General features: G+C 44.2%; 1 protein-coding gene across 3 annotated transcripts in view; it reads left to right on the top strand.

Annotated features, from left to right (window-relative positions):
• The window catches only part of MTHFD1L (methylenetetrahydrofolate dehydrogenase (NADP+ dependent) 1 like), a 1,484,080-nt gene that overhangs the window by 609,212 nt on the left and 847,737 nt on the right, over nt 1-27,131 (top strand). For all 3 annotated transcript variants that reach the window (XM_069234289.1, XM_069234288.1, XM_069234290.1), the window contains one exon: nt 12,833-12,909. In XM_069234289.1, the coding sequence (XP_069090390.1) occupies nt 12,833-12,909 (77 nt within the window). The remainder of the gene's footprint in view (nt 1-12,832; nt 12,910-27,131) is intronic.

The raw sequence follows: 27,131 nt of genomic DNA, 5'->3' as shown, positions 1-27,131 counted from the left end.
GACCTATGTCGAGTACATGCGCAAAATGGTGTCCCCTCACTCACGAAGTCCAGGAAAATGGGCATGGGGGCATCTCTGCTAGTGCAGGGGTGCCCTCACACACAGGTACCTTACACCCTGCCCTCTGGGCTAGAGGGTCTGCCATAGGGGTGTCTTATAAGTGACCTGCTGCAGTGAAAAGTGGCAGTGAAAGGCTGCTTGCACCTTTTCACGCAGACTGCAATGGCAGTTCTGCAGAACCCCTTGCTTGTTCTCCCTATGGGTGGCAAAATATATGCTGCAGCCCATAGGGATCCCCTGGATCCCCAATGCCCTGGGTACCTAGGTACCATATACTAGGAACTTACAGTGGGGCACCAGTGTGTCAACTGTGGGTATGAATTAGGTTCCAGCAACCAAGTTTAAAGGAGAGAGCATAATCACTGGGGTCCTGGTTATCAGGTTCCCAGTAAACATAGTCACACTGACAAACAGGCCAAAAGTGGGAGTAACCAAGCTAGAAAGAGGCTACTTCCCTACATCAACTCAGTCCAGTTACATATGATTTCTCAACATGTTCAAAAGTGGTGGTCTACCACAATTTGTATTAAATTGAAACACACAGATTAATGATGTTAAACACACCTTGAATATATAGGTTCCATTTAAATGTACTTAAATGATATATAGAAGGTTGAGCCTAAATGCATGCTTCGTCAATCCCATCAGAGTGAGTGGATTGGAGAAGCGTACATTTTTGTGATGGCTATTACAGCCATCACAAATCAAATGAATCTTTCTCGAGACATCTCAGAAATTTGTTGTCTACAACATCTTGTGTCTAGAGTATTCTAGTTCCTTCATTTCATCGTAAAATGTACACGGACTCTCCTTCATTTCTATATCACTCCTCTTTCTCTTAACTCCCTTTCATGTAACCAGTGCTTTCTTTGATCTCATGTACATTATCCATTTGAACATGGTGAACAAGCAAATTAAACAAGTAGCAATGATAATAGGCCTCAATATAGCGCCTAAAAGCCCACTCACTAACCTGAAATACTAAACCGGTTACCCACAGCGACAAATCCCTTTCCAGTTGCTTCACTCTCATCTGTAACTTCTAACTCCTTCAAGACAAGTTTTAAGTCAGTGATGTTTTTAGAAAACCCTCTTATCTCCTCATTCTTATCTGGTATACATGTACAGCACTTCTGAACCTTCAGCATCTTACAGACTGCATTCCTTTGCAGGCAAAATATCTAAAGCAAGGCAATTTTCCAAAAATATAGATCTAATAATAGCCATCATTTTAGTATTGATTGCCAACAGTGATCCAGCAGTACTAGTTGCTAATTTATCAGCCATGGTGTAGAAAGCTTTCAAATCTTGAGGCAAATTAAAACAACTCCTACAGAAGCAACTGTGGCTCCAAAAATATCTCCTAGAAGCACTACTGCTATGTTTAGGCCTAGCAAGGAAACATATTTTATGCTCTCCTATCATTTCTACATGATACATTTTTGGAAATACTAAAGTTACATAACAGGCCCAATTTCTGGGTGATTCAAAATATGCATGTGGGCTGCACACGTAATAGACTCCAGGAATAACTGGATCCTTGCCTTCCATAATCTGTTGTATATTGACCCAAGCTCAAAGATATGTTAATTTACTTTCTCCCGTGAACCTATCTTGTGCCTTATTTGATCCCGTACACACACACAACTTGTCTCATTGTTCACAATCTACATTTAATGTAGGTTGAGTTCCCAACTGGTTGCATTTAATTTCTTTCTTGACCACCTCACCATTTCCTTGATCTCTTCCCATTGATTTATTCTCCTCAATCACCCATTTTCTGTCCTCCAATTTATCAATGTATTTATTTTTGATTGCAGTAGTGGAACAGGCCACATTTAGTCTAGGGGCATAAGCAGTGCCAAAGTTCTTATAGGCCAAAAAAAACTCGAAACTGTTTCCATCTTATTTGCATTAGGATATGAATTCAAGTGTTTGTACTTCGTAGCTTCTTAAAGGACTAAATCAAAAATTGTAATACTCCAATTGACCCTATCAATATAAGATTAAGTAAAATACTATATGATTCCATAAGTGAAAGGAATATGGGGATATGTAATTGCTTCAGTTACTGAAGCAGGTAGTTGGGTGTAAACGTAGCAATTCTTTGCATCCATTTTATCAATGTATTCATAAAACAAACTAAAATATACATTTGAGGAAAAATCCCCCCTTTGAAGCATCCTTGTGTAACAAATTAAAATAAATGTGAAATCTCTCTAGCACAAATAGGTGTAGATCTAAGAGGATCAGTAATATTTATTGAACGTAGTCCTATAAGCAAAGCTGTCAACACTATGACAGCAATGGTTAATACTCCAGCTACTATCAGCCTATACTATCGGATCTATAGATATTCATGGCTTCTCTCAGTCAGACAGTTAAAAGTAGAAATAGCAAATTTTCTCTGTAGCGTTTCTACTTGTGCAAATTACAGAACTGATTCAATGATATAATGTTGTTGGCTTTATTTACAGCATTCTTTGTGAGTCATCCCTATCCCTACTCCATCTTCTCCTAGAATGAGAACCCTACTCTTCTTCTGCAGCTTCGCCCTAGGGATTCTTCTTAATCCAGTATGCAAAGTTCATGGAGAATGTTAAAGTTCAGTTCCTGAGAGGGTTTAACAGATACACTGCTCGTTGTTAATTTAATTTATTTATTCAATGAATGAGTTGAAGAAGAAAAAAATTGATGGCGAGTTCAGTCTCACCGAGGTTCTGTTAGCACTGCACTGTTTACACCCAAATCATAAAGAACTTGGTCAATGCCATTGTTTGCATATATATTCACAACAAACACTTGTAATCCTAAATTCAACGATAGATTGTCTCTCAGTAAATATTCGAGTTCTCAATTCAAACAGGTAAAATCCAACATTTAAATTAAATTCTTCTTTATTCTTCTTAATAGATTTTACTCAAAATTTGCTGCAGTCAAGCCAACACGTGTGGTCTGGGGAATACCCCTTGACTTCTTCAGGACTTTCTATAACAAACAATATACAACATGCAGTATATAAATATACATCCATCATTCATGTTAGTTTCCATCTCCCATTTCCGTGCAATGTGACACGATTGTTTAGATGCCAAAAGTGAAAACCGTAATTTCAAACAACGTAGATATTTATCACCACTCGTGATTTTTCAGTTACTACATCATTATCTATTAAGTAACCAAAGTGAATATCTTAAAAATATTAAGAATATTCAATTTTTCTATTATGTTCACACCAGTGAAAAGAACCTCTTCCTGCTTGTGGAATAGTGCAGTTTCATTTTCTATCTATTTTGTGATAATAAAAGAAATTGTAGCTGACTTCTCTTAATGTTGACCTCTTATAACAGCATTACTAATTGAAATGACGAACTTAATATATGTTATAGTGCCAATCACTATCTGTAATTATGAAATCAACATTTATTAATCATACGTCTTTTTTCTTATGAAGTGTTGACATAACACTTTCTGCTTCGTACCGCTTACCTCACAGTTTGTATATTGATATAATTCTCTAGGATGCCCAAATGTAATCTTGTTACGAACTTTATCCTGCAAAATTGAGTTATCACCATTATATAATGAATTTAACCCTAAAATTACTTCCTGTTCGTCCCAGCATGTATTTAAATTTACTGCTGTTTTCTTCGTTTGCCCAGCGAGTACGCTGAATCCATCAAAGAGTCTGTTCTCTCTTTCCACATTTTTATGCCCACCCTCCTTAAACATAGAGAGCGGACTGGCGCCTTCACCCATTTCCAATAGCTATGCTACTTGTTTACACGTTTTGACGTACACGCAGAGTCTGTTTTCGTTTCCATATTTACTCGTCTGCCTGCCCCAAACATAGAGAAAGGATTGGTACAGCTTCTTATCATTAAATAGTATATATAGTATATCTGCACTTTTCTATACCAAGAAAAGGTTTTCTTGTTTATAGTATTCCAAGGAATTGTGATAGTTGTCTCATTACCAGTTTATTTATTAAACAACTATAGTTATTCCTACGCTTATCACTTTATATGCTGATATTATTCTTCTATCATTGGGTTTGTGCTGCCCTATCTATTGGTCATAACCCCATAATTTTAAGACTTCAAAATTTATGTCAGGATATCGATAATCCTAAACTTATGTCTATTTCTTTTTATCAGACTGATGTCAAGAGTCAGTTATCATATGATGGTATGGAAATTCCTGTTCCTTTCATATCCTCAAATTTCCCTTTTATCTCTCAACTAAAAAATACTCTAATTCATAGTCTGAATTTAATCCACATTCCACCGCTCTTAAATGCTTGATCCATATAGATTCCTTCCTTCTTAATGCCAGCTCTCTATTACCTCCTCGTGGGGTTTTTCTCTGTGTTCAAATCCAAAAAATGTAGTCCTTATGGGCACCCTGTGCTGTACATGATCTCATATATAAAGCAATAGGATAACGTTCGTCATCCTGTCTTATAGCTCTCCAATGTTTTGAGATTCTTACCCGAAGGGGACGAATAGTACTTCCTACATACATTTTTTCACATTTACAGACTCACATGTAAATTACAAATGTCGTATTACAATTTATGTGTCTGCATAGTATATAATTTATTCCCAAATCCTGGAAGTCTTTCTTCGCTTGCCATGCCCATCTACAAACCCCACAACTCCTACATTTCAAGAAACCTTTGTTGTGATTTCTACCATTATGATAATCTTGTTCATCTCTTTAACTTTCTCGCTTTTCTCTGTTTAATTTCATCCTGAAATTTCAATATTATCTCATAAAGGATATTGTAATTTTTTTCAGTTGCTTTCTTTAGATTTAGTTCCTTAATCTCATTCTCCAGTACCAAAATTTCCGATTGAAGTTTGCAAACTTTTCTATCTGCATTCTCTGTTAGAATATTCATGAGTTTCATTGAATTAGCCTTAACTCTTCATCCCACCGTATTAATAAGCACTATAACTTATAACAGCATTACTAATTGAAATGACAAACTTAATATAAGAGATCAACATTAAGAGAAGTCAGGTATATTTTATTTTATTATTACAAAAGAGATAGAAAATGAAACTGAACTATTCCACAAGCAGGAATAGGTTATTTTCACTGGTGTGAACATAATAGAAACATTTAATGTTCTTAATATTTTTAAGATATTTACTTTGGTTACTTAACAATAGATAATGTTTATAGTACCTGAAAAATCACGAGTGGTAATAAATATCTACGTTGTTTGATATTACGGTTTTCACTTTTGGCATCTAAACCATCATGTCACATTGCACGGAAATGGGAGATGGAAAGTAACATGAATGATGGATGTATATTTATAGACTGTATGTTGTATATTGTTTGTTATAGAAAGTCCTGAAGAAGTCGAGGGGTATTCCCCAGACGAAACACGTGTTGGCTTGACTGGTGCAAATTTGGAGTGAAATCTATTAAGAAGAATAAAGGAAAATGTAATTTAAATGTTGGATTTTACATGTTTGTCTCTCAGTAAATATTCAAGAGTCCTCAATTCAATCTATTGTTGAACATAAGATTACGAGTGCTTGTTGTGAATATATTTGTGGATAACATATTTGTTATCATAGCTACGTTTTTTTTTTTTTTCTTAGCTTCAGCACTGTCAGATTAATTTAGGGCATTGAACTTCTATTTAGTAATCAAAAGAAGAGCGCCAGTACCTGAGAAAACCACCCATTAGGAGTATCAGCCATTGTTTGCATAGTATGCCCACTCAGGGGCTGAATACCTCCCACAAGGTACCCCTGCTCTTTTTGAATGTCCTGAGTATTGGCTGTTCATTTTCACTGCTACTCAACTCACTGGTTTGTTTCCTCTCTGATTGTTTTTTGTATGCTTCAACGGACAACCTTGGTCACACCCTCCCTTGTATCTTTGGCCATTCGTCTTTACCTCAACCTCTGCTTGTCACACCACTCTGCCCTTCGCCAGGATCAAGGCCAGTCCCCACCTGCGCCAAAGAAATGATTTAATTTACTTCAGCCTTGACCACAGCTGAGTCAGGGCTCACCTCCACCCTTCCTTGTGCTACTTCAGTCTGACCACCAGCGGATCTTGGGATTCTTTTTCGCTCTGTTTGCCCACCTAAAAACCTTCAAGGTACCCAGCAGGTATTTGTTGTACTTTGGTGACTTGTACTATCACATCATCAAGGGGACACTCCACTCTGAGTATGGGATACATGAACCCAGTTAGGCAGCCCTCCGCACTTGACAGCTTAATTGGTTACAAGAATGACTTGGGAAAGGCCTTTGCAGTAAGGCTCTAAGTCATGTCTTGCACAAATGTTTCTTCACCAGAACCCAGTTTCCAGGACTAAGATCATGGCACTGCTCTAGAGGTGGGAAAGTGGTAGAAGCTCCGACCTGGTAAGCTACAGAACTCACCACATTGGCCAATCCCTTGCAGTAATCGAGAATCATACCATATGTGATATTTACAAGTTCATTTGCAGGCATGGCAGGCATTCTCATTGCTGGGCCCACCTGTTCTCTGATCAGAGTACTAGTGAGACTCATCAGCAACAAAGCCAAATCATAAGGCCACTTCAGGGATCCTCTATAATCTCTATCCATTAGGCATGGATTAGTGGACAGTCACAAGTAGTATGGAAACGGGAGCTATCTTTATCGTTACATAAGCAATTTGGATTTTGTGCCATTCCCAAGGCGAATAATCTTATTTTCAATATTAACCTGATAATGGATTTTAAATCTGATCAACTAATCTCAATTTAATTCCTACCTCCCTTGGATGCATTAGGGCTGGCTCCCAAACAGCTGTTCCAGGTCTGCTGCCCACCTCGTTGTCAGCCTTAAAAGGGTATTGGGTATATTGTTATTTAGGGGTCTATAGGTCAGCGATACCACACTTTTTCCCAATTCCTCAACGAACAGTCACTCTTTCAATGGGGTGAACTCTGGGATGCCCTCCTCTGGTAGCCTTTCAGCCCACCAGGCATGACATATCTGTGTGTATTTCAAGAATTGGTTGCTGTTCAATTGATGTTCACGCTGAAGTGAGGGAAATGTCATATCGTCCCCCCTCAAGGAGGTCTCCTATTTTGGAAATCCCAATAAGATCCCAGGCTTCAAATCCTCACAGTTTATTTCTCTGAGGGCCAGTTTCCCTCCAATAGTGGTGTTTCCTATGTAGACCTCCGGAACCAACCCTGGCGCTTCAAGGCTTTCTTCCAGGGTGCCAGTGCTGCCTGAGTGACTGGGGAAAGATCTTGCGCTCCCGTGCCCCCTTATAAATGTAGGCAGGATCTTTTCCTCTATGCTCCCTCTCAAGCCTGAAAGTGGAGGGATCTGCAGGGGCGAATAGCCAGTCATTAAGGTTAATCAGGTGAGTTGCCCAGTAGTAGGATCTCATCCTCATTCTTAACACAACCTGCTCTGATCCAACCCTGCTGTTCGGTCTCTGGCACCTCCTCTTGCTACCTTTTAACCTCCTCCCAAGTATCAGCTACAGACAAAAGATTTAAGCTGGTCTCAAATTCCGATTAATTTCTATATTCCCCATTAAATGCACAGTACCCATGTGCACCATTCCGGGCGGCTTAGTCCGCCTACCAGTTACCAGCTGTTTTATAGGTATTTCCACTCCTGTTTGCTGCACATTTAACCACTGTGATTTCTTGAGTCATCTGTACTTTCTCTAACAGTCTCATAGCATACTCCCTGTTTGTTATTGGGGGAACGAAAGAAGTCCTAAATCCCCTCTGTGACCGTAATTGTCCGAAGTCATGGACCGCACGAAAACCCATACTGTCGGTGAAAATAGTTGCCGTCAGTTGGTCTGAGAGTCTGCAAGCTCTTGTGAGGATGACTAACTCCACCACTTGTGAGGATGTAACATTGCGGAGCCATGAAACGTCCGCTACACCTTCAACAGTACAGATATCAAATGCAGTTCTCTGATTTCCTCCATCCTCCCAGGCAGGAGCTGTCTACAAGCATATCAAATCTGGCAAACCAAGGGGTTCATTTTTTTTTTTTTGGCGCTTTATTGGTCTTTGTCAGTAGTACAATATATATGTCGATATATGGTTCATTCTCTAGGGCACAAGTTGCATTCATGTATCAACATATAAATATACATTCTATTTTGCAGCATACATCGCAGAGGCACCCAGTGCTAGCGTGCACCAGTTATCTACATGCAAGAAATCTGTACTAGTATGGTCATGTCTGCTATTTTAGTATTTTTAGCAAAGATCTTAATTGACGATTGATCTTCCTCACTGACATCTCTTGTCTAATAAAGAAATATAAACATGCAATACGACTACTAACATAAAACGTTGCTCAGTGGATGTCCCTAGTGAGAGGATTGCCTTATTTAGGTATTGTATCATCAATTCTCCCCCAAGTACTGTGCTAAGCTAATTGTATCATCAATTCTCCCACAAATACTGTGCTAAGCTAAAAGAGACGTTGTGCAAGGTGGGAGGGGGAGACAGTAGGGACCCCCCCATATGAGTCCGGAGCTCATTATGTTAAACGGGTTTGCCTACAGCAAAGTACTGCCTTAGTTCGTCGTAGCCTAGGGGGCGATCCAGAAGTCTGGCTACTACCTCTACCCACAAGTCACCTGCGCATCCCTCTGTATGTAACACTGCTACCAAGGCCCAGGTCTCCACTTCTTTTAACCATCGACTATGTGGAAGCCCCACAGAAGATTTCCAGTGGTGTTCAATATCTCTGCAGGCTATCCTCCGGGCCAGGTCAACAAATCTATTGCCTACCTTTCTCTGCTAGTCTTTTATGCAGCCTTAGAAGAAATATGCTGGTGGCATGAAGTTGTTAGCAGCCCGGGTACGCTCCAGGTCTTTTGTGACCTACATCCAGAAACTCAATGATTTGGCAGGTCCATACAATACAGAAAAAGTCTGCCTCAACTAGAATGCATCTGGGACAGCCCAACTCTGTGATGTTTAGCATAACATTGAATCTGTGTTGCAAGATACATATAGTGCAGATAGTTGCAATTCATGAATTTAAATTGCTAGATGCAGGTGTACTGAATAGAGCTTTTTAGGGTTTGGCCCCACTCCCTATCAGGCTCTAGCGGCACTCGCGCAGGACCATTTGGTAGGCTTCCGGTACCACTGCAGCAGGATCTACTGAGTATTTTTTTTCCTCAAAGTACCCCACTGTGCCAACTTGGAACTGCTGCATCACCAGGGCCAGGTTTTGCAACTCCCAGGTAATAAGACACCGGTGACAATTGTCCCTTCATCTAGTGTCTCCTACTGTGGGTAGTAATGGGGAGTGTTCCCCCTTGCTAAGTATTCCACTCCCACGATTGGATGGTTCAGTCCCTCGGGGACTGATATTGTGTCCAGTTATGAGAATATCCCATGTGCCCCTCAGTAGAAGGAGTAAACAACGTTAGTGTGTTGCTCCAGATAGCCATGAGGCCAAATGCTCAAGCAAATTTTTTTGAAGTGCATGTGAGGGGGGTGCATTGTCAGTGTCCAGTCGCTGCCAGTCCAGCCCCAGTCTCTCCAGACAACCTGTCTCTAGTATAGTGAGCAAATATTAACCCTTGTAGACCTGTAGACCTGGGAGGGTATATATGTTAATGACCATGAAGCCTTGTGTGCCCCTAACCCCTTGTATTCCTAGTACGATTCCATCTGGGTCCACGCTCCTACTCTTGCTTAATCTTGTTACCTAAACCATTAACATTCCAGGAGAGAACCCAGAGGTGGTCTGAGCTATCGTCGCCCATCATCACAGGAATTCAAAACGTGCACCCACCCTGTATCCTGACCCCAAATGTTAGTGTGTGAAAGAAACGATTCCTAACCTGCCCCACCCTACTTTTCCTACCTCTAAGTGAGAACATCCTTACCCCAAACTCTGGAAATGTCTGCCACCTCCCCCCACCACCATCCCCCAAGCAACCAGTAAACAACTTCAGAAAGAAGTGTTTAGGGTGTACAACACTGTTCAGTGGAGTTCCTTCCCAGGGGTCACTACTGCTTAGTTGATACACCAACCAGTATCTGCTTTCGCCCACCATTCCACCCCCAAATAAAATATCTTCACCCCAACCCACATATGTAGAAATTAACACCACAGCTCCTCTTTAAAGGTAAACTTTGCAGGCCTATTATACTGCATCTGGTCCACTGCCCTGTATTGGCATGGCTAAGCAATTTAAACAAGGCTATTGTCAGTCATTGGGGTCAAAACTGGTCCCTGCCCAAAGAATCCAACGTAGTTCCGGAGAGGCTCCTCACCTCTGCTGAGTCCTGAAAGTGACAGTCCTGGACCGTGCTTGTGAAGGCAACGGGTGGCCAACCAGCATGGTACCACTTTAATTATATTGATCGCTCCTCTTCAGTCCAGCTTTGTGCCAGGCTCCCCTTTCCTCCAGAGGCACATCTCTCTTGCTCTAGCCATCCCCGGACTTCTGCTGGTGTTTTTATTCACTTTGTTTGGCCGGACAGAGGGGTGCGTAGGTCAGATCCAGTGGCCTTAGTTTCGCCTTTGCTTCATGAAGCGAGTGTCTCTTCTGCTGTGTCTGCAATGTGAAGTCTGAGAAGAGGTGAACCCTACTGCCTTCTATTGACCAGGGGCCATGAGACCTGGCTGTCTGCAGGATCCAGTCCCGATCTCCAAAGTTCAGTAACCATCCCCCCCCTGAAGCTGGCCGGTGCCCTGGGACTCTGTGCACTCTCAACTGCAAACACAATTAATGGGGCACCATAATATGTTGTCCATGAGTCACAGTACCACATAGAGAGCTGCTAATTGCCCCTCAATTCTTTTGGGTAATCCCATCATCCTGATATTGTTCTGACGGGTGTGACTGTCTGCATCCTAACCTCGCTCCCAGAGTCTCTCTACCTTGGAGGCTAGGTCTTGAATTTGACCTTTCAACCCTTCAATGTCCAGTGTCACCTGGCCCTCTGCGTCCTCCATGTCTGCGATCGAGTGGCCAAGTTCCTGCTCCAGAGCCAGTCCATCTATCTTAGTTTCCAGGGAGTATTTCAAATCTACAGCGGCCAAAGAATCTTCCCCTGCTGGTCTGCCTGATCCGCTAGAGCTTCCTTAAGCATTGACTCCACATTGTTTATCTCAGAAGACTGCAGTGGGATTTCTGCCCTTTCAGCAAGTGGGCTTTGTTAGGCTTATGCTGGACCATTGTCTGATGCTTCATCTGAAGACTCTGCCCCAACAATTTGGAGTGCCATTGTTCACCCCAACCCCCTCTGCTCCCCCAACAAAAGCTTGGCTGCCCGCCACATCTCCCTTAGTGGGTCCAGATCATAGTATGTGGGAGTCTTCATCCTTATTAATGCAGGAGAAGAACCGCAACCACCCTTGCAGCTCTCCCAAAAGTACATTGTGCCTCATTACTGGTTCCTCACAGTACCAGCACACCGCACCCCAGCCATCTTTTGGACAGGGCTGGGCGATGGAGCCAATCAAAGCAGTCTGGATGGGGTGGGGGTGCTGGAGTCGTAGGCAGATTCCCTCCCACAATATCTTTCAGGCACTGTGGACAAGTTTGTCCATGGGTGGATGGCATGCCTTCTTCAGGTGGAGGGGTCAGTGGCTTCAGCCACCTCCCTCTCAACACTAGACTCCCATTGTGGCACTCACCAGTGTTGGGAAAGGGAGGACACTCCAGATCTGCATTTCTTCAGTGGTCTAGATGGCCCAGAGGAGGTTGGAAGCAGGCGATGTTCACGGTCTAATCTTTTTTCGGGGGCCCAAGCTTATCTTTTCCAGTCCTCTTTCTCACCAACAGGGCAGGAGGGCTCTGGCCGGCCTCTTTCAGGCAGAAGAATGGGGCTTCCTTTTCCATTGAGTAGATTGTTCACATTAATACAATTCATCAGGGTAAACGAGTAAGGTTTAACATTGTACTGGTGGTGCTATTTCTCCTCATTAAACGTTTACTCCCTGTAGGCAGCTCACTAGCTTTTCTGGTTCTTCATCATTATAACAGTTTAGAAAGAAATGTGAGCAGTATGGAATGGGGCATTCAGTTTTTACTATGCACCTTTGCTGGTGAGGGAAATAACTATATTTCGAAATAGTGGGACTTGACCACAAGAACTACCTAACAGATGCTGTTTACATGCATTTTCCTTTTTCATTTTATCAGAAGGAAATGCTTTTTAAAAGTCACTAATTCCTAGCTAGCATCTTGAAACTCCATCTATTCATGTTCTCAGAGGTGTATAACTAAACAAGGGAGCTCCATGAGGAGCATTATAGTGCCTCACCTGTATGTCCGCGTTGTTCAGTCACATAGCCTACCAAATATTGCTGCAGACCTCCACACGATCTTCAGAAGCTATACACATAGTGCATGGAAATTCATTTTCTCTTTAGAGGGCTGTCTTGTGCAACCGCTGCTACATGTTTTGATGTCTCTAAAACTTTAAAGACATTTTTGACACAATGACAGGTTACATGAGATACACCTGGCATTGAATGTGAGGTTATGCAAACCAGGTTTTTTGGTAGAGTTCATCTTCAAGTACTAGTGCATCTAATCCGGATTGTATGTAAAGGTTGGTAATCGTCTAAGTCTAGACCTCCTCTTCTGCAGAGTTGGCAGATTGGTTATGATTTCCCCAAAGTTTGAAAAAGGCAGTGTGTGAGTGGCACAGCATAAGCCTAAATATCTAAAATGACCTCTTTTTAATCCTGTTTCTGGAATACAGAGCGTGGACTATGACTCATTTCTCTTTTTTTCCCTCCATGTCCTTCTCTAGTCTTGGACACAAACGACCGATTCCTTCGTAAAATTACCATTGGGCAAGCAAGTACAGAGAAGGGCTTCTTTCGGCAGGTGCGTGGCTTTGTAGAAATTAATAATAACTTTTGCTGAAATCCCATCTTACAGTGGTTTGTGCTGGTTCTGTTTGATAAATTGTACTTGTATCTTGTTGTGAATTGCTGAAAAAAATACATTTGCCTTCAATTAAAAAAGGTATGGAGTGCATTTTTCAACGTGATAAACTCACCTGGGTAGATATTGCTGTGTTATCGTTTTCTATATCGATTAAACTATTCCATCAGTTTTCTTCAGCACTTTTTTGTGGATGGGCAATATTTAAAAATGATATATTTTGGACATGTTACTTGTGGTCATGAGACTGAAGGGCATAGTCTCAGGTGTGTGGTAAAGTATTTGTCGAGGGTGGACTCGTTGGACAGTGGTCTAGCAGAGAAAGGGTAAATCAAAGGGTAAACATTGAGTGAATTCCCAGAGGAATGAGGTGGAATCAGGTTGTAGGAGGGCACCCCTACATGAGCAGAGGTGCCCCTACGAACTCCAGCTCCATTTTCCTGGACTTTGTAAGTGCAGGGAAGCCATTTTACCCGTGTACTGAACACAGGTCACTACCTCTGTCCAGCTACATAATGGTAACTCTGAACATGGGCATGTTTGGTATCAAACATGTCTGACTCATACCCCAATACTGTTGGAAGTATTGTTTGTATGATTCCATGCACCCTGGGGGGCCTCCTTAGAGGACCCCCAGCACTGCTCCTACCAGTCTTCTAGGGTTTTCAGGACAGCCTGCGCTGCTGCCACCCCACACAGGTTTCTGCCCTCCTGCTGCTTGACCAGCTCAGGCAGAGCGAGGCAGAACAAAGGATTTCCTTTGGGAGAGGGAAGCAACACCCTTTCCCTTTAGAAATAGGGGTTACATGGCTTGGGAGCCTCCCCAAGCCTCTGGAATGTCCTCCTTGTATAAACCGGTTTGCACCAGTCCAGGGACCCCAGTCCCTGTTCTGGTGTGAAACTGGACAAAGGAAGGGGAGTGACCACTCCCCTGTCCATCACTACCCCAGGGGTGGTTGCCAGAGATCCTCCAGGTGGCCACTTGATTCTGCCATCTTGAATTCAAGGTGGGTAGAGGATCCTGGAAGCATCTAAATGGTCAGGTCAGGCAGGTGATGTCACAGCACCCTCCTGATGGGTGATCACCTTGCTAGGTGACCAGTCCCCCTTCCTCGGCTATTTAGGGTCTCCCTCCACGGCGGGCCTTCAGATTTGATGTGCAAGATTCCAGCAGCATTCCTCTGCGTTGTTTCCTTCATCTTCTGGCCACCGGGACTGCAATTGGACCCTCCAGGAACTGACAATCTGCAACCCCAGCTACAACTCCGCTCTGCAACATTGTTTCTCTGGCTCCTCCCAGCAACTGCAACATTTCCCTGGCTGTGCATCCTTTGAGGGTGACGGGTCTCCAGCTTGCACAAGAAGGAATCTCCCTTGGAGTTAAGGAGTCACTCCCCTGCATCCGCAGGCACCAACTGCAATGACATCCAGCTGCGTGGATCTTCTTTCCTGCAAAACTGTGTGGATCCTGCAACACAGGTTGTAGTCTGGAGTGGTCCCCTCAGTCTTCTCTATCGTAAGCCCTTGCTTCTCCTTGCAGGACCGTACTCCTGTGCACCGTGACTCTTGCAGCTACCAAGGCTTTTTGGCTCTTCTTCCAAGGAACCTTCAGGCTACATGTCTCCAGCACTCTTCCCTGCAAAGCACAGGCTCCTGTCTGCTGCTCCAGTGACATGGGACTCCTCTTCAGGCATGCCGAGTGGACCTCACTGCAACTCCGGTGCCTGCTGCCTGTGAGTTGTCTGTGGGTCTGCATACTCGTCTTCCGACTCTCCTCACTGCTGAGGATCACCTGGGACTTCCCTCCTTGGGTTGAGTCCCCCTGGACCTTCCTGGTCCCTGGCATAGCTGCAATTTTTCAACTGTGACTCTTTCCTTTGCCAAGGCTTGTTGGTTTTTTTTCCACACCACTGACTGACTACAACTCTTCTTCCAACATGGGACATTGTGTGCATTACTTCTGGAACTCTTCTCCTCTGCTGCATAGCTGACTCATTGTCTTCACTGTCAACTTGGTCCTGCATCTCCAGAAGGGTGGGTAGTGACTCCTGCCCCAACCGGACACTCCATCTGGAACTGAACTTAATCCCCTTCATTTGCAGGTCCTGTTCTGTCAGGATCCAACTTTGGTTTCTTCCAGTCTTGATTGGGTCTTGCACAGTCCTTTTCCAAAGTCTATCTGTAGGTTTGGGAGAGAAATCAGGACTTACCTCTTCTCTCCTGGTCTCTGGGAGGTACCCTGGTACTTATCTTTTGGGGTTCCTTGTTCCTCCAGGTCCCGTCTACAGATCCCACTTCCTTGGGCTGGAGAATGACTTTCGCATTCCTCTTAATTATTAGTATATGGTTTGGTCCCATTATTTTCTGTTATTTGACTGTTTTCTATTGCTTTCTATGCCAATCCCTGACTTCTAATGTGTGTATAATAGTGTGTTTACTCACCTGCTAGTTGGGAATTGCCTACACAGTATTTTAGTAATTGTGTTACCATAATGAAGTACCTTTATTTTAGTAACACTATGTGGTTCTTTCATGTGTGTGAGCACTGTGTGACTACAGTGGTATTGTATAAGCTCTGCATGTCTCATAGATAGGTCTTGGCTGTACATCCACAGCTTTCTCTAGAAAGCCCTGGCTTACTAGACACTGCCTACACATCTCTAATAGGGGATACCTGGACCTAGTAGTAGGTGATAACACCATAGGTGCTCACCACACACCAGGCCAGCTTTCTGCACACGGGATAACCTCTACAGCACAAGCTGGGAGAAAGCTAAATACCCTCCATGGTTGTGAACAAAGAGTGGGTCCGTTTATGATATCTATTAAAAATACTTGACATACCAGTGGTATGAAAGCACATTGTACTGAATTGGGTATTTCTTAACGGATTATTTAATCGATTGGTCTTGGTAAAATGTCATTTTATGGTCGTAAATAGATGCAAGTTATGTATGCTTTGGTGTATAAACCACTGGCCCAGCAATTCCTCAGACAGATTGGGACACTTGAGAACCAGATAAGAGCATAATTTAGCCCCCTTAGAAAATGTGAGCTCAGAAGAGGTGTCACTTTACCCTGCAAAAGGTGGCAGTAAAAGCTAGTTTCAGACTTGTGCACATCAAAGTTCTGCAGAGTGTTTTTCCATATATATGACTGCTTTTACGTCAGAGCTCTGGGATGTTGAATAAATGTGCTCAACTCTGAGCGCTGTGCTGCTTTGACAAAGATCTGCTGCATCCTCTGTCTCTCAAGTCTGGGGGCATCTGTGGCCAGTGAGTTTGTGCTGGAGGTTGCTCCTTTGCTATGATGTGGTACTTTGTATTTTACCCTGTGAAACGTCCTGCAGCACTTAATATCAGCACCACAACGTTAGCTACTTGGTAGAGTTGTAATGAAAGCAGAGTGCCTGATTACATCATTAACCCTTTTGCTGCTAGGTCTATTCCCTCCTCAGTATTAAGCTGTCTTTTGGTTATTTGGGGTAATCATTGCTTGGGCTTCCATACCTTTTTTTCCATGTAAGCTATCCACACCAAATTTGTGTCCTTTTTACAAGGTATGCATGGTTTGCGGATTACCTTGGAGAGAACCGAGAAAATAGCTAAAATATAGTGACACTTTTAGTTTTTGGGGAAAAATAGGAAAAAACTGCTCCAGATCAGTGTCTTTCCAGAGCTGAATAAAAAAATAAAAAATTGACAACAGTTTTGGCATTTTTCTTTTTTCTTAAACTTTCTTTGTTAAAGTTTTAGCAGTACAGATAGAAACACTTCGATACTATGAACTCCGATTGTATGCTACCTATGGGTACATCATGACCAACAAATGGCGTACGCTGTGAAACAATATATAATCGGGAGGAAATCTCCCTTTGTTCAGTCAGTAATGCGTATTACTGAAATAGGTACCACGTTCATGATATAGGATAGCTTAGTATGGAAATAGTTATACAAAAAGGACTAAAATATCATGTAGAAAAATATTAGCATGGATAAAAAGTGCTTACTGGAGAACATCAAGTATAGGTACAGCTGTAGGGGATTCTTCGAACCAGGGTGGGGAGCCCTTCTATACATGAGAGTTGAAGTACCTTAAGACACGAGCCGCAAGACATAAAAGGGAGACCTTTTAGAGAGGAACTGAACCACGGGATCCCAGGTATACTCAAAGCCCTTTCTTGTGCCTGCTAAAATGTCCGCCATATGTTCCATGGAGAGGAGCTGCCAAAGCTGGGTGTACCACAGTGCTATAGGAGGGTGACTGATTTCTTCCAGAATGGTGCCAAGGTCAACTTGCTTCAGGGCTGGCGCACGGATACCCAAAAATACTTATTCCAGAGTATTGGGGATAGGCTAACCAAGATATCTTTTTAATTTGTGATGAATGTTCCTACCAGTATGGATGGATAGTTGGATATTCCCACCAGATGTTTGGAAAATCACCCAACATTCCGCAGCCCCTCCAGCATCTATCAGATGTGCAAGGAAAGATATTTTTAAGCTTTTCTGTGTATAGCTTCTAGTTAAAAAGTAGTTTGTAGTGTGCCTCTCTTAATCCCATGGAGTGGTTATATTTGGGGATATCTTGAAAGAGTATGTTCCACTGCTTTTCCTTGATTGTGGAACCAAGAACATGCTCCCAAAATGTTACATAGTGTGTTGAGTGATTGTGTCGTGCCGACATCAGTAGCTTGTAGAGGGTAGAGATACATCCCCTCGTCAATCCCCCTTGTCGAACGAACTGTTCAATCTGGAGCAGTTCCCTGGTAGGCACCAAGTGCATTTGCAGGTGTAATGCCCAACGCTTTAATTGAGAGTAGTGGAAGTGTACTGATAGGGGTAATTGCAGGTCCCTGCAGCAGTTCTCAAATTTTAAGATATCATTCCCATGAAGCAAGTCCGAGATCTTCAGGCACCTCTTCCCTCCCTCCACCTGTCAAATGGCCCTCGTGTCGACGCTGGGGGGAAAGCCACATCATAGTCAATAGGGCTGTGTGGGGAGGGAAAAGTCATCACCCCGTATGCTTTTTTGCTATATCCCAAACCTTAAGTGTGGTGGTAATAGGGGTGCTCAGATAGGCGTTTCTTGGTCGTCTTTGCTAGGTTTCCAGAGGATGTCCAATATTGTCCAGCCCCCCCACTGCGCTGTCCATGTGAAGCCACAGTTTGTAAGATAATCAAGCCCTACCTCCCTGCCAAATGAACTTTGTAACCATTAAACGGGCTTCTGAGAAAAATTCTTTATGTACCTCAATGAGCAGAACTTGTAACAAATACAACATGTGGGGAAGCACCGTCATCTTAATAGCGTTGATGCGTACTATCCAGGTGAGGAAAAGTGGCGACTACTGCTTAATGTCCATCGCAGACTACTAAGAAGTGGAGGGAATTTCACCTTATATAGATCAGTGACTTCAGGGGTAATGTTTATACCTAAATAGGTAATTTCCTTCTTGCCCCACAAGAATGGTGTCTCAGAAGCTATAGCTTTCATTTCTGTTGGGGGAACAGTCAGGTTAAGCAGGTAGGATTTCCCTAGATTGACCCTTAATCCCGAGATCAACTCATATATGGCGTGCTCATCTTGAATGGAAAGGAGGGTGGTTTGGGGAGTGGTGACAAAGAGTAAGATATCATCCACGAAACAGTGAGATCTAATGCTCATCAAGGCCATACTGAATTACCTGAATTCCTGGGTTAGCCCGGATTCTGGCTGCCAAGAGCTCAACACTGAGAACAAAAAGCAGGGGGGGAGGGAGCCACCCTTCCTCTCCCTCCTTGTCAGGTCAAAGAAGTCAGAAGCCACACTGTTGAGCAAAATCTGTGAGCGAGGGCTCATTAGCATGGCTAAAAATTGTTCACTAAACCAGAACTGTCTCAGGGTTGCAGTTAAAAAGGACCACTCAACACAAAGTGTCTCTTCGGCATCAAATGCAACAAGCATGGCAGGTATCTTTTTCTTAGTCACCTTCTCCATCGAGGTAGACTACTCGTTGTAGATTGTCATGCATCTGACAACCTTTAATGAATCTCGATTTGGTCGGGGTGGATCAAGTCAGGCAATACCTCTTCTAGTCTTTTGGCCAAAATTGTAAAGTACAGTTTTGCATCTAAATTTAGAAGAGTGATAAGACGATAGGTAGCACATAATTGAGGGTTCTTCCCTGCTTTAAGAATGAGCGCTAGTAGGGCTTTTCCCATAGTAGGAGAAATAGAATGGCCTTCCATTACCTGGTTAAAAAGTTCAGTGAGGTGAGCTGGGGGAGGCGGGTGCATGATGGAACCAAATGTTCTATAGAATTGGGCATTAAGGCCATTGGGACCGGGTGATTTGTTTAGCAGAAGAGAATCGATGGCTGCCTGTACCTCTTCCAATGCAATGGGAGCTATTAAATTTTTGTTGGCCTCTGTTGAGACTTGCAGGAGGTTTGCTTTAAGTAAGCCTTTTGCTCATGTATGTCCGGCAGCTCAGAAGTATATAATCAGGTGTAAACATCCCAAAATATTTGGGCCTTCTCTTCCTCTGCGTACTGTAGCTCACCTGAATCATCTCTGATTTGTGCTATGAAGTCTATCGCCTGTCTGATGCGTAGGTGTTGCACCAGCATTGGGCCCATTCTGTTCCCCTTTCAAGAGCAAATGTGAGATCTCTGCACTCTTAATGTGTATGGATTGTAGTTTACCTTTTAGAGAAGTCACCTTCTTCTGCAAGAGCCAGGTAGGAGAGTCTTTATGGGCCTGTTCTTCTGCTACCAATTTACTTTCCAAGTCCTGCCTCACTTTAATCTTTTATTGGTGTAGTTGCTAAAGAGGTGCATTTGCCCGGTGTAACCACTTTAAATGCATCCCAGGTTGTAAGATGTCGATAGGATTGATGTGATGAAAATAGTCCTTAATTGCCTTTCGAAGTTTATCTCGGAAAAAGCGGTCGCTTGTTAGGATATTGGGTCCTATATCTGTGAAATTTTGCAACGTGTCGTGGGACAGTCAAACCCTATCCTTAGAGGGACATGGTCAGAGATGATGATGGGGCAGATGGTTGCCGTCCTAACTGCCTGTCATAGGGATTGGCTCAGGAAGACCTAGTTGATCCTCGAATGTGATCTATGGGAGTGCGAGAAAAACGTATAGTCCTTTACCATGGAGTTGAGCTCTCGTAAAGATACTCATCTGTGTCCTGTGAGGGTGGGTAGTTTCTTGAGTGTTATCCCATATTAAATTAAAATCTCCTAAAAGGAGAATATCACCTTCTGCATACCCCTCTAATGAGGATCAAAAGGATAGGTGGAATTGAGATTGGCCACTGTTTGGAGCATGTAATGTAGCTACGGTGCAGTTTCCCTCTGATGCAACCCTTGGCTATTAAGTATCTGCCCTCCTTGACCCGTTTTGTGTCCCACAACTGGAAGTGGGTTGAGGTATGAAACAACAAGGCCACACCATATGTTTTGTGGTTGATGAAGACCTGTAGGTATGTGGAAATTGTTTGTTGTGCAGCCGGTATCCATTCACCCTCCTAGGATGAGTTTCCTGCAGAGCAATATCATCAAAGTGGTGGTCCCCAAAATATTTCCAAAGTTGTGACCTCTTATTGGGGGAGTTAAGAACCTTAACATTCCACATTAAGATTTCAAGTATCCTGCGTCCCAAGTAGTTTGCAATGTTGGCCTTCCCCCCCACCAGCACAGAGGATAGCCTATATAAAGAATGCAGATGATCCCTCCCATCTGCCAACCCTGCTTCCCAATCCCCTCCTTATATCCCACAATGTCATCCATGCTTGAGTCCACAGAAAGAGAAAGGTAATAAGACTTAAAAAAACAGAACAGTAACATTGTAGCTGCAAACCATACCATCTCGAGATTACCGTGACTGGCAGTGAAGACACACCCACCTTGATACCTCATAGAGAGCTGCACATACCCATTCTGTCACTGTCACCTGTCATACATTGGAGCAATGCTGTAGCAAGGCTAGTGAGAGCAGCCAGTCCTCCATTGATGTTTGTCATTGGGTCCCTTGTTCAAAGGTGGGGTAGTTCAGAAAGTCTGAGTCATAGTTGAAGAGGCAAAAATACCTTTTTCACTCCATTCAGAACAGTTGTGTTAGCTGTGGCTCTTTATTTCTTGTGATTCCTCTTCCCCATTTTCTGCTATTGCCAGACGTTTGTGGTGGGGGCCTCCGATCTCCTTTGGTACAAGTCAGTGGCTACGAATGGTCCCCCAACCTCTATTCCCAATAGTAGAGATGCCTCCTCAAGATCCGTGAAGTGAAGTTTGCTGTTGAGCTCAAAGACTATGCCAGAGGGATAGGTCAATCTGTACCTGATATTTATCACCCTCAAGGCCTCTGTGATTGAGTGAAATTTTAGTGTGGAAGCTAATGTTACTGGGGCTACGTCTTGGTACAGTGAGCAATCCGTCCCCTGGAAGGAGATAGTATCTTGTTTCCTTGCCCTCTGAAAGATTAGCGCTTTCACCTTAGAGGAGTTCACTTTCGCAAAGGATGTCTCTGGGTATCTTCCCCTCTCCAGCGGTATGGACTCCCACTCTGTGCATACGCTTCAGTTGGACCTCTGGGTTATTGGCGCCCAGGATGTTGGAGAAGAGGTCTGTTATGAATGCCTTAAGTTCCTTACTCCCCTCCTCTAGGCCCCTCACCCGAATAGTCTCTACGTGAGCGATTTTCCAGTTCCTCACGATTAAGGAGCGTAAGATGAAGTTGTGTTTGTAGCTGGGTAATACCACCTTCCAGAGGGGCCATCTGGTGTTACATCTCCTGCACCTCCGTCTTGAGGTCCACATTGCGGACACCCAAGTCCACAACAGTTTGGAGGGAGGTCAAACGAGAATTGACTTCTGATTTTAAGGGCTCGAATGTGGCTTTAATGTCAGCAGTAAGTTCTTCATTCTTAGTCGCGTAGCAAAGTGAGGAGGTCATCCTTTGTCAATACCATGCTCTCTGCTGAGTATTGTGATGTACCCTCTGATATGGGCCCGGCAGGGGCAAAGTAATTAGAGACTCTACTTGACGGTAGCTTCTTGCGTGACATAGATGCAAGGCCTGGCCTGGCGTGGCGACAGTGCACTGTGTAGGGGGAGCAGTGCGATCACTCTCTCATCCTGGCTAGGCCCAGAATTAGCAGCTGCCCCCCCTCCACCCCCACCTCCTCCCATCCCTCCCTCAAGGACCGTCAGCAGCACCGCCTCCATTGCCGCACCTATCAACACACCCTTGCGTTTTCTGCTCCAAACACCATCTGTTGCTCTTAGGCTGCCATGGGCTGTAAGCATGTACCCAGCCTGGAGCAAAGTAGGGGTATCATCGAAGCCGCCACAGATCCATCTTCAGTGCTTCCCTGATGCTCTACTCTTTCAGGTAGTCATCCAAGCTGCAAGGTTGTAGCAATCATGATTAATCCCTTTCTGACTGCCTTCGCTCTCTGGATGGAACTGTTCTCCGCATGGCAGGTGCCATGCCAAGGTCAGGCAATTAAATATTAGGCCTCTGCCTGATCCCCTGAGGCAAATTATGAGCTGGGGCCTGCATTCCTGACCCAGTGGAACCATGCACCCCCTCCCCCCTGAACCCTGGCAGGTTTCCTCATGTCTTGCCAGCTTTCAGGACGCTCGGGCTCTTCTTCACCTTCCTGGCTTTCACCTTCCTTGTGGCAAACTCCGCCTGGGGTTCTGTTCCCACAAAGCACGCTATGGCGGTCCCCAGCACGGCCACCGGATCCACAGACAGTCACGGGTCCGGGACGCTCCTCTCCTCTGGATACCTCCATGCAGCCTCTGCGCCGACTCTCCACAGCACTCCAGGTCCGCCCTCTCTAAGATCTGAGCCCGTGGCCACCCATGAGACCCAGTCCGCTTCACCAGATTTGGTCCAGGTCCTGAGCCCATGTCTCCCTCTTGCTGGTCCGCTCAACACGTGGTGGGGTTAGGTCCGGAGAACTGCGCCAGCCGGCATGTTGCCTCCATGGAATACAACATCGTCGTACATTTTGTGCACTGCCCACTGTATGCCCCCTCATTCCCTATTCCCTCTGGTGCTCACATTAGGGCCCTGGCATACGAGATGACATTGTCGCCGTGGTCTCCAAGAAGGTAACAAGTGGAGCCTCTGTGGATTATGTCCACACGGCCATATTGATTGGCCACGCCCCCAGTTTTGGCATTTTTCAAAGAGGTAGCCCATTTTCCTATTTTTTTTTTTTTAAACCTGCTTCTAGTTTGTGGTGGAACCCACTGTGAAACCCATAGGTGATCCAGAAAAGCTAAAGATTTCTGAACAATAGAAAAAATATCATAATTCAGCAAGGGGTCATATGTATGTATCCCTTGTAGTTTTCCTGAAGAATGAAAAAATTAGTTGCAAAAAATCGCCATTTGTGACGTTTTCAACTGTAACTTTTTAGCACAATGGCCGATTTACAAAAGCAGTATATCATCACATTCACTAGGCCCTTTTGCGTTGCAGTAATATATAGGGTTTGTAGGTTTTCCAAGAACCCAATGTACTCAGTCATCAACTGAGCTGCACCATACAGGGGTTTTTCATTGTGTACCGAAAACAGATAAATTCATATGGTGAAATATGGGTATCAGGGAAACCTATGCATTTCTACTATGAGCTTAAGATATGGAGTTTAGGAGCAGTGGTTATTTGTACATCCCAGAAGTACCCTATCATGTGGGTACCCAAGCTATCAAATGATTCAGAGTATTTTTCAAAATGTCTTCTTTCTTACATACTGGCTTATAGCTGCAGCCCTTCCTTTGGGGCTGAGGGGCCAGACGCCTCACCTTTTGACTCTCAAGACGAGTGTCAGGCTGAGCAAAGGTCAACCGGACAGACATTCTTAACTTTCAGGTCAGGCATCCAGGAACTAGACATGCGCTATTCTGGCTGCCTGGGCTGAGCTCTGCTGGGCTGAGGAGGTCACGGCTCTCAGCTCAGCAAAGGTCCTCGAGGCCCTCGAAGACGAGGGGTAGTGTCACTCATTGCCTCGAACCTGGGTGCTTCGCCTTTAAGCCTTTATGCACCCTTGGCCAAGTGTGAATCAGTGACACATTGTTAGACCTGACAGCCTTAGGGTGGTCATCCCCCAACTTTATGCCTGCTTCCCTCCACTTTTCTGACATTATTTGTGCTGGTTTTAGGACTCTGCACATTTTACCACTGCTAAAGTGCTTATGCTCTCTCCCTTGAACATGTTAACATTGGTTCATCCCTGATTGGCACATTTGATTTACTTATAAGTCCCTAGTAAAGTGCCCTACATGTGACCAGGGCCTGTACATTAAATGCTACTAGTGGGCCTGCAGCACTGATTGTGCCACCTGCCTAAGTAGCCCCATACCCCTCCATGTCTCAGGCCTGCCATTGCAAGGCCTGTGTGTGTAGTTTCAAGCCACTTTAACTTGACATTTTAAAAGTACTTGCCAAGCCTTAAACTTCCCTTTTTCTACATATCAGTCACCCCTAAGGTAGGCCCTAAGTAACCCATAGGGCAGGGTGCTATGTAGGTAAAAGGCAGGACATGTACATGTGTTTTATATGACCTCGTAGTGAAAAACTTCTAAAGTTGTTTTCCCCTACTATGAGGCCTGCTTCATTCACAGAGTAGCATTAGGACTGCCCTCATATACTTTTTAATGTGGTAGATTCTGATCAGAAAGGGGTAACTAGGTGATATTTAGTATGGCCAGAGTGGTAATAGAAAATCATGCTTATTGTTGAAGTTTTATTTTATATTACTATTTTAGAAATGCCAGTTTTAGAAAGTGAGAATTTCTCTGCACTTAAAAACCATCTGTGCCTTACAGCCTGTCTCCAATCAACAGCTGGGCTGGTTGACAGCTACCTTGTGCATTTCACCCAGACAAGCACAAACTCAGGACACTCAGTCACACCTGCAGAAATCTGCATATTGAATGGGTCTTCATGAGCTGGAAGGGTGGAGGGCCTGACATGTCAGACTAGTGGCCTGCCCTCACTCAATGGACTGCCAAACCCCCTACAGGGACCCTGGCAGACAGGACTGCACTGAAAGGGGAACTTGTGGACTTCAAAACCACTCTTTGAAGTCTTCCCCACTTCAAAGGCATTTTGGGTATATAAACTGGGTCTCTTACCCCACCAACTCACACTTCTGGACCTGCATCTGAACTCTGTCAGAACAGAAGACCTGTCTCGCTGCCCAAAGGACTCTCTGGACTGCTGCCCTCTGACTGTGCTGAAAGGACTCTGCTTCTCCCCCTCCCAAGGGCTTAAATTGAGCTTGTCCCCTGTTCTGGGGTCTAATGGACTACAAAGACCTCCCCTGCTAGCTTTGTGCTAGTACACAGACTTCAGCAACTTAGGAACAACTTCAGCAACACTGCAGCCTGCTCCCGCTCCTTGAACCTCGCAGCACGCAACAACCTCAATCTGCAATGCAACTTCAACATTGCTGCCACTCTGCTGACGTCACACGGGGACATCGCAACCCTGTGAAGTGGATGCATCACGTCCTGGTGGACTGGAACCAGTGACTCCAACGGGTCACAAGGATTCAACACACTACGGATGCTGCTGCATCATCTTCACCTGCATCCGGACGGAATCGATGTCTCACCGCCACCTGTTTTGCAGCACGGATCCAACGCCTCTTTCCCCAGGAGTCACCATGGACTGATGCCGCACAGACTCCACCGACACCTCTTTCCAACTCTGTGTGTTTTCAAAAGGTACTGTTCCTGGGGGTCCGTGTGACTCTGTGACCAGCACCGGTGGTGTTGGATTATTGGGAGCGACTGTCACCAACGCCGTGATAGCCCAAGTTGTAGCTATTGTGTTTTCTAGGTGCTTTAGTTGGATTGAATCTTTAAATATTCATCACTTCGCTTGTGTATATTGGATTTTCATCATTTCAGCAGTATTTTATTCAGACAAATATCCATTTTTCTAAACCTATGTGGTGTATTTTTGTGGTGTTTTCACTGTTACTGTATGATATATTGCACAAATACCTTTCACATTGCCTTCTAAGTTAAGCCTGACTGCTCAGTGCCAAGCTACTCGAGGGTGGGCACAGGATCATTTGGATTGTGTGTGACTTACCCTGACTAGGGTTGTGGACCCTACTTGGAAAAGGGTGTGTACCTCTGCGAACTAGAGACACCATTTCTAACAGTGGTGATCTGCAGTGAGGATAGGATTTGTTTGTGCAGTGCCATACAGTAGCTACATGTACACTACCCACCCACAGTCAAAGATCATTTTTCTATTTGTTTCATTTTGCTACAAATTTCCCTGCTTGACATTTTCTAATTTAAATCCTATACAACATGTCTCTGGTTGTGTTCCCATGCAGAGATGGCGAGTTTGACCTAGCCAAGCTGAAGATATATAGTGTCAGCCAGCGGAAGTGTTTGTGCAAAGGGATGGGGGTACCTACCCCTGGAACCTCCAAGAAGGAGTACCACCAAAAGGTGCTGAGGGCTTGGGCAGAAGCCCGCTCACAAGAGCATGTTGAGTTGGGAGAGCAAGAGGATGGCTCTCCAGCGGATATACCAGCAGTAGTGGGGGGGTGACACCCCTGATTTTGTTCCTCCTGTGATACCTGGAAGCATTGTCTCCCATCATGGCCCAACCGCAGAGGAAAGAGAATTTCAACTACAGTTGGCAAGGTTAAAAATAGAGAGAGAGGAGACCTGAGGCTGAGAGACCCTTGGCATAGAAGAAACTGATCTTGGCTCACAAACTGAGTCGGAAAGAGCTGGATCTCAAGTCTAGCAGTGATGGTGGCAGCATACCCACAGGACCTGCTGGAGACAAATGTTCGTATACCCAAGGATGTGGTGCCAAGTTATATGGTGGGAGACGACATTGATAAGTGGTTTTCAGCATATGAAGTTGCACTAAGAGCTCATGGGATTCCTGAAGAGCAATGGGGGGCAGGCTTGTGGAAACACATGCCAATACCTGGGAAGGACACACTTCTTACACTAGAGGCGGGGAACCAGATCAAGTATACCCCTATGAAAGCTATTTCAATTGGCAAATTTGGACTGACCCCTGAAAAGTATCACCAAAGATTCAGGGACATTAGCAAGCTCCCCACCCAAACCTGGGTAGACTTTATTGATTTTTTTCAATAAGGCACTGAACGGA

This window comes from Pleurodeles waltl, chromosome 5, assembly GCF_031143425.1.
Source record: "Pleurodeles waltl isolate 20211129_DDA chromosome 5, aPleWal1.hap1.20221129, whole genome shotgun sequence".
In the NCBI taxonomy this organism is placed as follows: Eukaryota; Metazoa; Chordata; class Amphibia; order Caudata; family Salamandridae; genus Pleurodeles; species Pleurodeles waltl.
The sequence above is the reverse complement of the archived record's forward strand: the minus strand, read 5'-3'. Positions and strand labels throughout refer to the sequence as shown.